General features: G+C 37.6%; 1 protein-coding gene across 2 annotated transcripts in view; it reads right to left on the bottom strand.

Annotated features, from left to right (window-relative positions):
• The window catches only part of ldlrad3 (low density lipoprotein receptor class A domain containing 3), a 75,562-nt gene extending 59,987 nt beyond the window's left edge, over positions 1-15,575 (bottom strand). The window contains exon 1 of one of the 2 annotated variants that reach the window (XM_077515967.1): positions 15,207-15,575. In XM_077515967.1, coding sequence (XP_077372093.1) covers positions 15,207-15,249 — 43 coding nt within the window. In that variant the 5' untranslated portion in view covers positions 15,250-15,575. Of the gene's footprint in view, positions 1-13,874; positions 14,102-15,206 lie in introns of those variants that run through there. The other variant, XM_077515968.1, reaches the window with a different exon arrangement.
• Between the last annotated feature and the right edge of the window lie 2,605 nt (positions 15,576-18,180).

Here is an 18,180-nt window from a genome sequence, read left to right as displayed (position 1 = left end):
GGAAATGAAAAGTTGGGGAAAAGTTGATATTTAACGTTAAATTGTGCAAAGACTGTAAGTAATGTAGAATCAGACGATATATATACCCCGGGAGGTGTGAATTTTTTAAGCTAGTTGAAATTTGAACAGTGTAAATTAGAAGTATTATGTGGGAGTTGTTACGCGGCAAAAAAAAGTGTGGAGAATAAAAATCACATGTTCTTGTGATTTTTCTTATTTTTTGCTTCAGCATTCCCACAATTATGAAAATATTATCATCTCATTCTTGCTGATCTCAATGTTGGCTTAAGACTTAAGTGATAACATGTTACTTTCATTAATAAACTAAATCCTTTAAGTAGTTACCGCCTCCACAAAAGTTAATATAGAATTTAATGTTAATAGAGTTCTTATCATGTTCTTGGTATTTAATAATTGATGTTCCAGAATTAATCAATTTTGTATTGCATTGAAGTAAATCAAAATCGAATAAAATAAAAAATTGAAATGGAATCAAACTGAACTTTCGTGAATGAAAATTGAATCGATTGAGGAAATTAGAATCGATACCCAGCCCTATGAAAAATATTGTAAAAATTGTATGCAAAATTACAACTTTGTTGAATCCTACTACAGTACCTTTTCCAGTCATGTGCCGTTTGAAAGCTGACCCATGAACAGGTGGATTTTGCTGCTTTATTCATAGTCCACAAAACAATAATAATCAGAATCATTTTTGTGTTGACTTCCCATTTAATAGATTGTAAAACAGTGTAATGTAATAATTTTCTCTGGGTGAAAAGTAAAGCCTCAAAATCAGAACAACTCACATGACGTGGTACACATGTACACAGGAAATCCAACACATCCATCTGAAAAGTCATGATGCAAATGCAGGACACACTGTTCTACTTCAGTCATGTCTGTGGCCGTAACAATTTACAAAATTGCTGCCATTAATTGTAACAACAAAATGTGAAAATCAATTTCTCAGTCTGTTCCTGTACTTGAGTATGAACATAATTTCAATAAGTTGAAAATGTAATGAAATATATTTCTCAACCAGGTTTAACTGGTAATTTACATATTTTTTGGATAAGGAAGTTTGTAAGGTGAATTGAGTGAGGACAAATGCCATTACAAGTGTTAATGTAAAGTTTTGAGAGTGAGAGAAAAGGATTGGATGTTCATAGCCAAGCTCTGAATAAAAATACCCAAACCTTCACAGGTTCTAAGATAAAGAGCACACTTTTAAATTATACACTACTCTCAATGGGCTGGAGACATAATCAGGCCCTGTGGAGCAGCAGGAGGTGATTTTGCAGTTTCAGTGAGGATGTGTGTATGTTGTGAGTGTGTTTGCGTGTACGTGCATGAATGGAGATTCTCCATTCTGTTACTTAAAGTCACTGAAGCCTGCAGTAAAAGGAAGCACTAGTGTAAAGCTGGCCTTCATCAATTAAAGACACCCTACAGAGGCACACAGGCAAAAGAATTCACAAAGCAACAGATCAAGTCTGGCCTTAATGAGGGTCAGATTTATAAGGAAGCCATGCATGCAAACAGAAAGTAAAGGGAATCATACTGCGTGTGCCTTTGCCAACTATTTCCTTGCCCCTATTCCCATCTTTAGTTTTTCTTTGTTGTTGCCAAATGCCCAAAATTGCCACACAGTTCATCTTGTGCGTTTTGGGAGGAGCATATTCAAAAAGGTGAATAAAGCACATTCAATGAGATTTATCAACCTGAGATAAATTGTGACGACTGACTGAGAGTTTTTAAAGATGTGTTACGTGCTAACCAGAGATACACAAACTGCTAAGATAATTCGATCCTCACACCCATTGGGCGAATCCCAAGCCAGCTTCTTCACCTACCCACTAACACAATTGCACAGAGGTATCAACTAAACAGGTATTTCCAGGTGAATCCAGTTAGGACACATATATTCATCACAAATCAATAGCTACACATACAGTATGTTGGTACAGTGAGTTGGTTCTGGTTCAAGACAATTCCTCATGTGACAAGAATGTGTCAGCATCTCCTGGATAATGAAGACTATTGATGGAACTAGAATCCAAACCAATCTTATATCGTATTCACTGCCTCCGTATTACGCTGCAGACTGTCCAGGAGTTGACGGATTCCTTGATCTAGCCCCGGGAGACCATCTGTCAACATGCTAACGCAATGTAGGGAGTACAGTACATACAAGGACATGGAGGAAAGTCACATACATTAGATTAGCCTGTGAGCTAATTATTCCACGTTGATTATGAATCCATTACTCAATGGGTAAAATGTTTAGATTGCCATTAATCATTCTTATTCTTAGATTATGTTAATCTCAATTAATTATGCTACATAATTGAAAAAGCTATTCAACTATAATATTTAATTAATTGAGATCTGAAATGACTTGAACTGAACTGAAACTCCTCTTTAATTCTTTTGTGCTTATCAAATACAGGATGAATCATCAGAGAAATATATGTTAAGAGGGAGAAAGAAGAAAACCCTTTGCTCATTAAAAGTGGTACATTAAATAAGGCAAAATATACCACCATTGTCTGTCTTCTAGCCTACAAATTAGCAAATAATTAACTCCCAGTTGTGTAGTCGGGTCAAAGAGTCATTACAGAAGTTGGAAATCACATGAAATTACTGTATGTAGCTACATCTACTGAACCCGAGAGCAAAGCAAGCGAGATTGGGGGGGGGGGAAGAAGGATCAGCACCCAGATAGCAAAATCCAGCAGTAAAAAAGAAAAAAAGAATGTGCATTCTGCAACAGAGAGACTATGACGATAGTGTGCATTTTCTTTAGAATTCATTCGTTCATTCATTTGTCAGGGCTTAAAAGTCCCATAGTTTGAAAATGCACTTTAGTGTGGTTTTCTATCAATAATATGCAACCCCGGCCTGTCTACAATCCAACCAGGTATGAAATGTCTGTCCGCGACTTCTTTAGCTTTCTCCTCCTCTCTAAAATGTGTACTTCAAAGGGGCAGATTAAACTTATGAATAGGAACAACTTGTTAGTATATAATTATGACATAATCATAATAGGGAGTAGGACTATATAAGTACGTGTACTTCTTCCTACACCTTGAACATGTAAATTATGGCATTTATTGTTTTTTCCCCCCTTTCTTCCTTTATTTTTTTTATTTTATTTTCAACTTGTGTTTTTTTTTTTTTAACACTAGTAATGTGTTTATATGTTCAAAACCAATAAACCAAACCAAACTTCCGTGACTTGGTGACGTCAACAAGACACGGAAGTGAACTCGACCCAGCCATGGGTTAATGGCACCGCCTCTGGTAAAGGTTTGTCAAACCCACAGAAATTCGAGAAGCTGGCTGCTCTTTTTTTTTTTTTTTTTTTTTTTTTTGCTTGCATACACTCGCTGGAGAACAATGGGGAAACAGTGATTAGTAAGCTTACTGTGTTTCTGGTTGCACAGTACACAAATGAGCATCCCAGTGCTTTTCTACTTCCGTCGTCCGGGTCTTTGAATCCACTGTCTTAGTGGATTAGCCTAATTTTATTTTGGAAGGATGTGTACATTTCTTGAAGGACTGTTTTGTTAATGAAAGCTTGTTCAGAGCTGTATTTGCAACTCGTTTAAACATAATGGATCGGTCCCAAAGGTGTGTGACACGACTGCAAGCGCTAAAGATCTAAGTTTAACATTTTATTTTGATTTAGCCTTCTTTCCTATCCTATCAATTAGTGATGTGCCATATCATACTTTCAACCATATTAGTAGTGTATTTTTAGTGCCTGAAGTGGAAGCTTCATTTGTCGTGTGGAGGTTGTTTGGTTACAAGAGATATGATAAAGCGGTCGCATATTGGTTTGCCAAGATACAATCCGCGGTGGTTATTTTTGTCGTGACTGGCCACCGAGTTGACGTGACTTTGTGATGCTAACTGGCCGCTAAGTGGTCTCGACGAGACGGCTTGCACCTTGCGACCGCACAGTGACCTAAATGTGCACATTTGTGTTATTCATTACCGCTTGTAAATGTTTACAAGCATTCACGGCAAATAAGAAACATTCACGGCAAAATAACACTCGCAGGACAATGCCGATTATGCCAAAACAACTACTGCCTAAACAATCACAAACTAACGCTACAACATAGTATGTGTAGTAACATTCTGCTTTTTCTTACAATAATACGTTATGCCACTTTTCCACATTTTAAAATCGCTCTCAAATGTGTAAAAGACATGTCTGTCTGGCTCAACTTGGTACGGTTGTACCCCGCTGCTTCTGCTCGCCATGACCTAGTCCGTTTCCATTCACATTAGCACATGGAGCCGAAATCACAGCCCCTTCAAGAGAGAAGGGTATGCCATAGGCGTGGCCTTGTGTAGCTATTTACATAAAAGTGACACGCCCCTAAAACAGGCTGTTTTGAACAGTTCCCCCCCCACACTGATTCACGAACAGCAAAAATATTCGATCCAAAGTCAATTCTGACAAGTGCATGTCACAGTCATGTCTTTTACACATTTGGGAACTATTTTAGTTTGTGGAAAAGTTGAATAATGTGAGACCTTGAAGCAACCAAATGATGGGCTTGGTTTAAAAAGGCAGAGAATAGAGTGTTTAAACAGAGTTGTCTGGCAGATGCTGTTGTAACTAAAAGGCCATTCCCTTAAAATTACCTTCTATGTGCTCGCTGTAAAAGGCCAACTCAGAAACAGAAGTGACATGACAAGCAAAGACATTAAATAGGCTGAGAAATGTCATGAGAGTAGTAGGTGGTGAATTTGTTCTTCTGGTAATGACAGTCAGAGCTATGAGGTCACAGAAAATGATATTTCTACATGAATCCATTGAGATTCACTGGCAAAAATGTGAGGTTTAAATTAATGTGCCTTCTCAAAATGAATTAATTTTCCTGTCCACACCCTATTGTTGAACTACGGGTTTTGGTCACTTAAGGTACAGCGTTGGTTACTATTTTTATTTCTATATTTATTATTTTTCACTTAGCATGGAAAATGTTGGTTATTGTAACACATTGTAACACATGCTGTATTCTATATTTTCTTCTTTTGAAAAAAAAGCTGTAATTTCAATACCGTTGACACTGTGATATTTTTGCTTACGGTTATCACACCGTCAGAATCTGATATAGGCCCATGCCAAGTTGGAGGTAGCATTAGAATGCATGCAGTCAAACGAACACGACCAGATGAAATTCTTACTCACACACGGCAACGAAAAAGTCACGCATGTGACCATTTTGATTGCAGTCTTGAGCTCTGCTACAATTAGAAAATGCAACAAATTTGAAAAGTAGTGCATGGTGTATTTTCATATGCACATTTGACCCTGTGTAAAGTCTTAAATATGTATAATTATAAAGACTGTTCGGTATATTCATGTCTTGACTTGCACATTTCAATAAACATGTACATGTGAGTGTGTGCAGGTGCAGAGAAAAATCTGTGAGTGCCTGCAGAGGTCAGTGAAGGAGGAATCTATCATAATCCCTCATAATAAGTTGATGTGCTGTTCCTTCAGGGCAGATGAGCTCCTGACCCAAAACGGATCAGGGGACATGGTGCGGATGAGAACCCTATGACGGTGAAATGTGATGTTTACCTGCTTGACTGATTTTTGACCCTATCACAGGCTGTGCAGACATGTTGGTCAAGAATTTAGAAATGTATGCATTTAGACATCAAAATATTAAATATATCAAATACATCACCAATAATAAATATAATCAGGGATGTACAAAAAAAATTACGTGTGTTTCTCAAATGAGCACCAGAAGTCATTTGACGACCATTTTTTTTTTTTTTTTTTTTTTTTTTCGGGCCGACCCACCAACCTCATTGATGAACTTGGCCCGACCCTGATGCTATATTTGTATTATTATTACAATCGTTGTTAGTTTCCTAAAAACTTCTCAGTAAGAAGAAATTAATGTGCAAGGAATTAGTAGGCACTTTCCATCAGGTTACGTTACTATAATTAGACAAAATCTGCTGTATGTAAGTTGTTCCTGCAATTTATAGTATATGTTTGCACTATCAACACTTAACGTGCCCTCTAAGCCTAGGCTTGCAAACCAGTGACTGTAAAAGCATGATCATGATAAATTATGCATGAGGCCACTAAACCATAACAACACCACACCATGTTAATACTTGGTTGGGCCACCCAAGTAAACTCGCCGCCACCCAAGAAGTTTTCAAGAAAATGTAATAAAAATATATATATTTAAAAAAAAAAAAAGTGTGGCATCCATCATCTCTGCCACTTAACCTGAGCACTGTGAGCAGGGTGGCAGGGAAGCTGGCTGGAGCCTATCCCAGCTGACTTATGGTCAAGGGCAGGTATACACTACATTAAACTCAATTAGGCAATCAACCGCAATGCATTATTTTTCTGTTGTATGCTGTCCACTAAAAGTTTCACTTTGACATTTGATCAATCACATGAGCTCAAACAGATATATTGGCAATAGACAAGATCAGCTCCCTTGACTTTTGACTCTGAGGTATGATCAAAACTATCTACTTTGATACAATTAAAACGTCAATTTGAAAATATTTTACAATACATTAGAAGAATTGATGAAAAACAAACAATATTTTGTAGATATCCAGGACTTTGAGCATGAAAAGATGTTGTTTCTAATTTAAGCCTGAATATTTAAAGTTTGACGTCTCAACCACTACTGGGAAAACTAGCAGAATGGAGGATGAAAGCCTGACCAGATGCATCATTGCTTTTCAGTGATTTCATTTCACCCCATCATTCTTCTTGATAAATATCACTTTATAGACTGTTAGAAAGCACAAATTGTTTAGATATTTTTGTTATTGACATTTAATGCATTGTTGGAATTCTTTCTGCCTTTCAAATGTCATAAAAATGTAGTGTGCAAGCGGTCTTTGAATGCACCTCGTATCGTGCCGAACACGAGTCACGTCACTGTTTAAGATCTTTCAGTATTTTTATAATCATGTTTTTGAAAACCTTACTCTTGCACAGGATGCTCTTTAGTCATTTTTGTAAGCTATTTTTCCTTTCTTTTTTTTTTTTGCAATTAAAACTCTGACTTTGTATTGAGTGACATTGTGTATGAAATGCACTATAAAGCAGTGATTCTAAACCCCCCCTCCCCCTATCTATGATTGAGGTCTTTTAAAACATTAAAAGGAAAAAAAAAACCTATCTATCTCTCTCTCTCTCTCTCTCTCTCTCTCTCTCTCTCTCTCTCTCTCTCTACACACACATATATATATATATATATATATATATATATATATATGTATATATGTATATATATATACATATATACATATATATATATATATATATATGATAAATATCTTAAGTTCTTTTGTTCATAGATACTTACTAAATAATTCAGTACTTTGAATTATGTAAAAAGTGCATTGAGTTATCTTGTGTATGATGTACTGTTTAAAAAGGTGCCTTGCCTTTTTCCTGTTAATATAAGAAATCAAATATTTTTGTATGTTAGTGTGTGTGCGTGTTTGTTGTTGTGTGTGTGTGTGTGTGTGTGTGGGGGGGCGGGGGGTTATATCAGGGACTTTAAGACCATATGACCCAAGCCGACATTCTCTATTTATTAAATTTTAGGAAACTCTTGTTTAATGTACTGCTCGAGTAGTAGGACACTGGATGCATTGCCCAAATATCAGTCTAAAATAGACTGTCAACAGCTTAAGTGCCTGCCTTGGTGTCTATGAGACATACAACAAAATAGCAAATGACTGCTGATGATGGGGAGAGTAGGCTGGCCAGCTGTCACTCTGCCTGAGCAACAAAAACAGCACAAGGGACAAATACAATGTCCTTCTTCTCTCATAGAGTGCACGTTTAACGGCGATAAAGTGCAGAAACCAAAGCATTTAAGTAGAGCAAACTGGAGCTAATGTGCTGTAGTAAGAATAAAAGAAGCTCCAACTCATTGACACGAGTGCCATAACATCTTTCTAGATTGTACTAGTCCTTACAAAGTAAAAAAAACAAAAAAACAAACATGGTTTGTTTGGCTTATTTTGTGCTAACGTACTGAAAATCAGCGTGAGTTGCTTGCTTTAGTGGTTACTACATTTACAGAGGTTCAGTAAACTGTATCTAAGCAGAGGCATATTTCATAAGCAAAAATACAGTTTTATATCAGGCAAATAAAAGATTGATATTTTATCTTTGATTTGCCATTCTTTATCAGTAAATATTTCCTCCTGCTTTTTACTGCTCAAAGCATTCCTCCTATCTTCTTACTTCTTTTGCGGTTTCACAGATGCAGTGATGTGCGGCTGCTGCAGATCAACTCCCAGATAGAGGATGTTTAAATTATTTAAGTACACAGCGGTATAGTAAAGAGAAGATAAGCGAGTTTGACACAAGGAATATGTAAGGACTAACTGCCTAGGTAGGAAATGGTTACAACAAGAGTATTGTATCGAGAACACACAAACCTTTGTTTACTACCGATTTTGTGTATGTATAAAAAACTTATAAATGTGTAGTAATATTTTTGGGCTGTGCCGTTAATCGAAATTCTAATAGATTTAGATTATTACACTTCACGATTACAAAATCGGCATAATAGCAAAAAATAAATAAAAATAGAAAAGATTATTAATACTAGGACTGAATCCAGTTCTCAACATTTCTGCCTCAGATACCCGCTTAGGAAATTGTAGTCAAGCCAACGGCAGTATGCATGACAGCCAACGCGGTGAGAAAGCCAACTTCAAAATAAACTTTACCTTACCAAGTAATATAAAGAGGTCAATGCCTTGAAACACTTTTACTTTCAAGTTGTACCCGGCAGCGGTTCACGGCGTAAGCCAGGGCTGATGTTACTCGTCTATTCAGAGTTTGGGCATCTATATTGCTGTCACAAACTGTTGGGACAGACGTCAACACAACTTCGTGCTGAAATCATGTTCAATCGCCAGTTAAGACATAATTACACTGACATTGTATTGTACGGCACCTGTTGCCATTGTTTAGCGGCGGCTGCCAGCTAGCAGAAGCTAGCTGCACAAGCTAGCAATGCTAAAGTGCCCCCCATCGGATTACTTTTCAAAGGCAGTTTAATGCAGTAGGCGAAAATGACTACAGCCCGTAGACACCCGCGACCCACGTCAGGATAAAGCAGTTCAGGTGGCTTGGTTGGCTTTTCGAAGTTCCGACCTGAAAGCGTACGAGGTGAAAGTAAACAAACAAAATGGTGGTTAGTGATCTTTTTTTTTTCTTTCTTTCTTCCCTTACGAAACGAAAATATATTTACCAATATATTATTTGAAATATATTGCAACATATTCAAATATATTATTTCCCAGTATATACAACAATATATTATATATTGTAAATATATGGAATTTTATATTAGTGCTAATATATTACACAAGATATTATATCTTCATGTAATATATTGTAATATATTGCAAAATATCCAAAAAATTGCCGCTTTCCATATATCACAATATATTGAGTATAAGATATAATATATTTGTTTATATATTCCAAAATATATTTAATTATATATTCATAAATATCCAGTCATGCCTTGTAATTTATACAGGAAAATGTATTGGTAATATATGTAAAGATATAGTGTTGCATATATTTTCAATGTATGTGTCAATGTATTTTACATATATGGAGAAATATATGAACATATATGTAAAAATATATGAGAAAATATATGGTAGAATGTAGTACCATAAATATGTAAAAATATGTGCATTAATATATTTATTACATTATAGAATAGGTGTGTAATTATATAGAAATGTGTAACAAACAGTATATGGGCAAATCATTAACACAGACTAATAGGCATTTATCAAAATTCACCTTTATTTCCTTTTAAAAGAAAAGCAAAAAAAAACTACAGGATTTTGAGGCAGACATGTACTTTGTTCACAGGAACAGCATTAAACAGTGCAAATTCTTGAAAGTGCAATCTTGTATAAGTACAAACAAATTTATTTATTATTATTATTTATTATCCTATAATAGTGCAATACACAAGTTGAAAATACTTATAAAGCTTACAATTTCCGCTTCACCTGATGTCTTAGCTCACAGATTCGATTATTGATGGACTTTCTCACATCAGCTTCTTTGGCCCCGGGAAACTGCTGGACAACAGCATCTGTTAAACAGAACAACACTGTGATTACCCACCCATGTCCTTCTGTTTTCTGTCCGTCTGCCCCACTGTCTGTGTATATTACTGGATAGCTGATAGCCCATACATGCCCGCGCAAGCAGTTGAAGACAAAGACTGCCATCTTACTCCTCCCATCTCGTGAGCAGACAACTGTATAAACTGTACGTATATGCACAGATTAGACATACACAGCTCGTAGGGTAGAGGTTGGCGGGATGGTCACTATTTTTTAACAAGTGGATGGTATATGCTGCTTTGAAGACCCCTTTTTCTTTTATTGCTCAGTTCCTTAGACCCCAATATTAGATTTGGCAGAGGAATCTTTTGTTGAATTACAGGTATAATTCTTAAATAAAAAATATACAAGTTTCCTTCTGTAAACATCATTAAGCATATCAATTGTACATTTACTTAAGGCAAGTTGTAAAATGTCTTAAGTCCTCGTTTATATTTAACAAATTCAAATCACAAGTCAGGCTCTTTCTACTAAGTACTGGGGGTGTGACTTGCCTAGTACCTGACGATTCGATCCATAGGTCACGATTCGATTCGATACCGATTAATCCCGATATGAATTTGCAAGTCGATTGTTGCGATTTTTTTACTCAAATTTAGAAAATACCATTCAGTAAACTTGTACACTGAAAGATTTCAGTCTTATAACTGTGAGCCACTGTATTTAACAAACAGGTTGTAACATTTTTCATGTTTGAACAGCATTGAAATAAAATATTAAGGCTTAATGTTCCATTAATATAACATTCTTCCATGCTAAAGGTGTGAAAGTTAGACGTTTTGTTGAATATTTTTCCATCAAAAATGGATGTTAAAAAATCGATTCGGCTGCCTATTGAATCGATTCGATTTTTTTTGTTAACACCCCTACAAGTACGGTCTCAAATGTTCTTCAATTTTGATTCTGTAAATGTATAGGATCATATGCTGAGAAACATTCCTAGAGAGGAGCAATATGTTAGCCTTGTGGCTACAAAAGTCGTGGCTTATCGGCTATCCAGTCATATATACAAATCAGTGCTCTGCCCCCACTACTTCAACATGGATGGGCAAACTCGGTCCTCGAGGGCCGGTGTCCTGCAGGTTTTGGAGGTTTCCCTCTTGCAACACAAACTGATTCCAATCAACAGGAGCTTGCTGATGAGCTAATCATATACCATCTGTGTTAGAGAAGGGAAACATCCAAAACCTGCAGGACTCCGGCCCTCGCAGACAGAGTTTGACCCATACGTCCTGCTCTGGTTCACTGTAAATGTAAAAAAAAAAGAAAAAAAGTCCACACTCTCAGAGGTGCCCTCAAAACTACCTCTGACAAATTCTTACCTTTCAAAGCTTGAAGCTTCCTTGGGTCGAAAGCCTGTCGACGCTCTGAATTGGGATCCAACTTGCTGCGCCCTCCTTTCAGGTTCGACTTGAGGAGGACTTCTACATCAAAGAGACCCATCAGCAGCACCCGCGCCATACCATTGGGGGTGGTACAAGCTCTTGCACTCTCCCAACAATGTGCTGAGATAGTGACATCATCTTTGCCAATTTTCACCTGGCATAGACAAAAGTAAAATAAAAATTCAATTGAATTAGAAAAACACCACAAGCAATAATGCTATAAGTTCTAATGTTAGAAATTCAAATACCAGTACTTACTTGTGTGGGTCCGCGAAGTATGCAAAGTGATGTTTCGCCGAGATAGTCACTCTCAGCATCTGGTCCAACAGCATCTTTGGTGGGGCGGTTGTCAACATTTTCGTTGGTCGCGGTGTTGTGGGAAACTAGCTTTTTCACCTCCACCAACAGAGCAGGAATTTCTATTTTTTTTTTTAAAGTACAAGATTATACAGACAGTCAATAACTTTGTCCACGAAGCCACACATCAGTTGACATATCAAATAATTATAACTGGAGTAATTTAGAGTAGACACCGACTCCATGCACAGTTTATCATGCTCGTTCATCCTTTTATCCACAGTGGTCCTACCTATCTGACTACACATGCCAATAATGGGCGACTGCTTTTTAGATGTAGATAGCACATTAAGAATCAGCCTCAGGCTATAGTTGTCTAAATACCATATGATGTACAATAATAATGAATTACATAATGCTCAATACTCGCCTTTAACTACCATGCTTCACAGTTTTGAATTTTCTTTACATAAAGCCTTGATCTGGCTCTGCAGATCACTGATGAGGACGTCGTTTTCCTGGCTAGACAGCAGCTCTCAGTGTAGCCTCTTTTTCTATATTAATTAACAAATACAAATTTAATGTCAATGTTAACACCAATGTAATTGGAAAAAATATTACAGAATAAATGATTAAAATAGTCAAACAAGGATACACGTATGCTAAACTAAACAGAACAAACATTTTGGCGTTTTTTGTTTTGTTTTGTTTTTTTAAATAAGGCAACGCTAACTTGAAGGAGAAAAGTGATAAATTGTGCTTGAGAAGAGCGACTCACCTGCTAACTGAAGAACAACAGCATCTTCGACGGGCCATCCATTAGCAGGCTTCTTGCTGTTAGTTGTGCGACATTGAACAAGATACGTCGTGTTTGTAATGGCAACTGGGTCAAAATAAATTATCCAGTTGATAACGAGGGCGAAGTCCGAACCTATATTTTGACATTTTCTGCTCCGGGCAATTCTTTTACCGTCGCCGGGAGCGAGCTACTCGGCATACTCTAGTCTCGCGTTCAAATGTTTCTTCGCGCCTAACATTGCGCATGCGCCAAAGACATTGCGTGCGCTATGATTGGTTGTCATTCGCGCTGAGCACTCTGGTAAATGTAGTTATTTATATCTCATCCTATCAAACGAGCTAAAGCTACAGAGCAGCTAGGCTATGACAAACATTGAAAATGGACCGATCCAAATAGAAAAGAAAATATATTCCAAGAAGAACCAGATGTTTAATGTTGAAAATGTAGTTGGTATGAAAGGGAATTTCATAGTTGAATACAGATTTTTGATTTGATTTTTTTTTTTTTTTTTTTATTAAAGAAAATGTATGCTAATTGATCTGCCACAACATCCATGTCTGTATTCATGCATACGTCCAAGATCCAGTGTGGAGGGTTGAAAACAATGGAAGTATATTTCAAGGTGGCCAAAAATAAATATTTCATTATGCAATTTTTTTTGTCTTCATTGTATTTTCTCAATGTTGTACAGTTTATAGTGGGAATATGTGAGCGCACACGCATACACATATATTACAGTATATTGTTGTAACAATCTGTTACACGTAAAAATATAGTGCTCCTTTTGGTCTGGACTGCAATACATTTTTTATATTTATCAATATATACACATATATTGTCTATGCATATATTGCAATATATAGTGAAATATAAATACTAAATGTCATATATGGGAATATATCGCTAAATGTATTGCATGATATTTTGCTATATATTGCAATATATTTTCGTTTCGTAAGGGTTTTGTGGTCCTCAAAACACATTTTGACCTCCAGCAAACTTGCCTACTCGCAATTTTGCTTCATTTATGTATTTAACTTATTTCATAAGCATTCCATACAGTTTAGTAGTTAACCATATAATTTCATGCATCGAGATAGCAGCATATTGTCACGTACATTGTGTTACATGAAGCCATGTTGACTATTTATGAATGAAGAAAGCTATCTAGTTTTCTACTCGAGTAAATTGTGTTTTACCATTCACGGTCTGTGTTCCCAAACGGGTCTCCACTGTAGAGTCACATTGTACAGTCTGTTGGTGAAGTCCGGGTCCTTTTTTTTTTTCCTGACTTCGCAAGTTGAACTTCCAAGTTCAAGGGGGCGTTCCTGTACACACTTCCTGGTTTGATGTCGTTAAAGTCCGACTTTCCCACTTTCCTTGAATGCAGCAAAAGTTGTCGTTCCGAGTAATCATTTATTACCAAACCAAGCTTACTCAAATGTGTGCCGAAAAATCGCTACTGTTGTTATGACGTCAGTTGCGTTGCCTTCATGTGGTATCGTAATTCATAGAGTAGAAAACTGCACGTGAACGCCCCCTCATGTCGTATTTTCTACTAGACAACTATAACCATGCAAGACAATGTAGTTTTATCCAAATGCTTGATTATTCGAGAGAATTTTCAGTAGGATATCAAAATACCAAAATATTTGATAGCTGCAGCACCAATAATATTAATTTTGAGTTGTTTTGATTTACTCCGTCACGCCCCCTCTCAAAGCTAGAAAGCATGCACCCCGCAAGCCGCACTGCACACACTGCACACATTTTTGCTAACATATTTATAAATTTTGTTTGGCCGAAAGGAACTTACATATTAGTGATTCAAAGAATTTCATTTATCTTTATATTGTTTTAATTTTTTTAGATTATATTCTTATTTTGTACCAGTATATTAATTTGAATAATCGTGTTTCACTTATTACCAAAATAATAATTGTTTCGTTTTTCATAATCGAGCAACCCTGGGAATAGTTGTACACTGCGCACAAGTTGAGCATAAAACATATAGTTAGATCAGTCTTAATTTTACTAGAGTATTTGTTTTGAAACTGCAATTCTCCTACATAGGGACCGCACGTACAACTTTTGCCAGCTCTACCAAGTGGGAAAACAGCACAAATGAAGGAGAAATCAAGTGCCAAGTGTCCCGTTATAAACCGTGGTAAGCCCGCCTACGTGAGCTGTGCAGGCGCCCGGCTGCCATGGCCCGCCCGGGGAACAGTTTGTCAGTGGGCTCCCCTCGTTGGGGTAAATCGCACACAGGAAGGATGAAAGCGTGCAGACAATGCGCCTTGTCGCTCGTCACTCATACGTGGAGGGACCACAATCATTCAACAATATTCGACACTTGGGTCTATTCACGCCGGAAAAACACGTTCTTTCGAGAGGGATAAAAAGTTCTTCAGGTTTTTTTTTTTGTCTGTCGGCGGAGAGATACAAAACACCACGTCGCTCCCTCCTCTTCACTATCCTGCGGCCACCCGCGCATCTTACATTAGGTTACGTGTAAGTTTTCAAAAACTTACCAACTGTTCTCGAGCCGAGTAGAATATACCAGATCCACATCATACGCGCTCCTTTCCCCCCAGACTTGATCTTTCCTGGCCAAAAACTGGGGGTGAAAAACTTCTTCGGCGAGGGTAACTCACCCCTAGTGGACTTTAGAACGGGAACTACTTTACCACCGTTCGAGTTAAAGAGGACAATCTTGCCATTTTGTGGAGAAGCTCGCGTTGAGTTGAAGTAATGGCGTTCGGGAGAAGGGGGCAGAGCTGAACATAGACGGTCTTCGGGGTAGAGGCAGGCAGGGTCGCTCCTCGGTTGTTGTTGAGAGTCGGAGGCGGAGACAGCAAGCCGGCTGCAGGGGTCGGCCTTCTGGGATGGCGCTTCCCAAACTGCGCTATGGACCACCAGCGACCCTTCCGAGAAGGTGCTTCCCTGCTGTCACTATGCAAATTGACTCATTGGATCGAGTATAAAATAATACCATTAATCCAATTGAAATAAACCAGCATTTCCCCCCTAAAATTTAATTTCACAAATATTTTTAATCAATACTGAATGCTTTACATTCAGTGGTGACAACATTTAGTGCTTCTGAGCATGATATAATATGATTTTCAAAGATAATGCCCAGTCTCAAAAAGACTAACAGGCTTGGAGAGTAATGCAATATATGTGTTACAGCTACATAAGGACACACAAAATAAAATGCAACTCTGTAATCCATTACAATTGCAAAACAAACATGTAATCATATAACATGTAGTATATTCAGAAAAAATTTGGATTATTTTGCTGGATTACATTTTTTTTATGCAGTGAGAGACCAGCAGTCAAGTCCTTGCCTGCTGTCAAACTACTATCGTCCAATTGTTACAAATTGGCTTGAATGTGTTTATTTGTCCAACATTAAAGTAGGGAAACTATGAAAAAAAAAAGAAAGAAAATAAAGAAAGAAATAATTTGAGAAGACGGCAAGTACCTCTTCACAGTACTGTGGGTAACATTGAGCGTCCAGGAGCCAGACATGTAACTACACTGAACAAAAATATAAAGACACCACTTTTGTTTTTGCTCCCAATTTTTACGAGATGAAGTCAATGATCTAAAACTTGTACCAGATGCACAATATCACCATTTCTCTCAATTATTGCTCACAAACCAGTTTAAATCTGTGATCGTCAGCACTTCTCCTTTGCTGAGATAATTCATCCTACCTCACAGGTGTACCATATCAAGATGCTGATTAGACACCATGATTAGTGCACAGGTGTGCTTTGACCCACAATAAAAGGCCACGCTGAAAGGAGCAGTTTTGTTTTATTGGGAGGGGGAGTTGTCTGGGGACCAGTCCAGTTATTATGGGCGGTGAAAGGCAGCTATCAGGGTGCCAATTTGATCACTGGCATTCCTGTCAACAGTACTGTGTCTTTCATTCTCAATGCAGATTTTTTATTTTTTTTTGCAACGGCGTAGGTGTGTTGCTGTTGAGTGTCCCTGTGCCATATGAAGTTGAGATGACCAATAGAGAAACGGCATTTGATGGAACCACAAGAGACCTCACCTATTAAAGCTTCCCCTTTTATCACTGAACCACAGCTGTGTGCAGGCAGCCATCCTGGCTTCAAACAAACGGCTCCATTTGATCGTGTGCTCACCTGGAGGCATGGACCCAATATCAGACTTCTCCAGCTCACTTTATTCCTTCAATGCTGCTTTATCAAGCCAGACTCAGACAGTCCCAAACTCCCTGCGATGGCCATGTCATGCCATTAAGACCAAAAAAGAAAAAACATGTACATGCTTGATTTCTTCTACAAGTTAACCTGCAAGGCAGGTAGACCCATGAGGATATAGCAGGTGAAGTTTTTAAAATGTGGAGCAGTCCATCAAATGTGCAGGGTTATCTGCAGGGGTATGTTGTTCTCATATTGCCTGCAGTGTTGTCCAAAGGGCCTCATGTTTTTCAGTACATTTTGATGGGTGCTGAAAGTGTGTTCTGCAACCACTCTCAAAAACTCTGTGGTTGACAGGTATGAATATTTCAATGATTGTCAGGGCTAATGATGGTGGAGGCAAGTCTGTTCAGCACAAATCCCAAATAAAATCAACTGACAAAATGTCTTAGATAAAAGGGAATAAGAAACTTCTTGCAGAACAGATGTATCGCTTATTCAGTGAAAGTTCCAAAGTCAAAATCCTCTATAGTACAATTGGACTTTTACCAAAATGTTCGGGAAAAACTTTGTGTTCAACTTATGTCATCAGGATGTCACCTGAAATTTAACTCATATATTCATGCAGAACATCAAGTTCAAAGACATGTTTTCAGATTCACTCCAGCGACCCAATCAATGAAAAATCCAATGTGTCCATTCGGGGTGTGCTCCAAAAATCGATACGGCAATATATCGTTGCGGGCCTCATCACAATACACGTATCGATACACAGATGTCAGAATCGATATTGCTTGTTAACTTTAAATCGGCAGTTCACGTTTGCCTTTGCGGCTTCCATTGTACCTAAAAAATAAAAACCTGCAGCGTCTTTGAAGTTAATTGCCTTCAATTAATGCAAAAATAGCTCAACAGTGATTGGACACTGTGTCTTGCTAAGAAAAATGAAAGCAGAGGAAGAATGTCAACATTTATTTATTTCTAAACCTAACATGGCACGTGTCTCAGTGTACCAATTTTCCTATATTTTGTTTAAAAAAAATAAAATAAAATAAAATGTGTCTTATGTGGGATATATATGTATCGCGATACGTATTGTATCGTGGCCCCTGTATCGTGATACGTATCGTATCGTGAGGTTGGCGGCAATACCCAGCCCTAGTGTCCATGAAGTTAATCAATACTATCACAGTCAGATTATCAATTTACAAATTGAATAGCTATTGGTCAGGTCATGTAAGTGGTTCACATACAGCAGGCCACTTTGTAGTGTGCCTCCCTCAAAGCGCCGTTATGACAGCGAAAACAAATCAATGTCTCA

Source organism: Festucalex cinctus, chromosome 3 (genome assembly GCF_051991245.1).
Source record: "Festucalex cinctus isolate MCC-2025b chromosome 3, RoL_Fcin_1.0, whole genome shotgun sequence".
Taxonomy (NCBI): Eukaryota; Metazoa; Chordata; class Actinopteri; order Syngnathiformes; family Syngnathidae; genus Festucalex; species Festucalex cinctus.
This window is presented reverse-complemented; position numbering and strand designations above follow the sequence as displayed.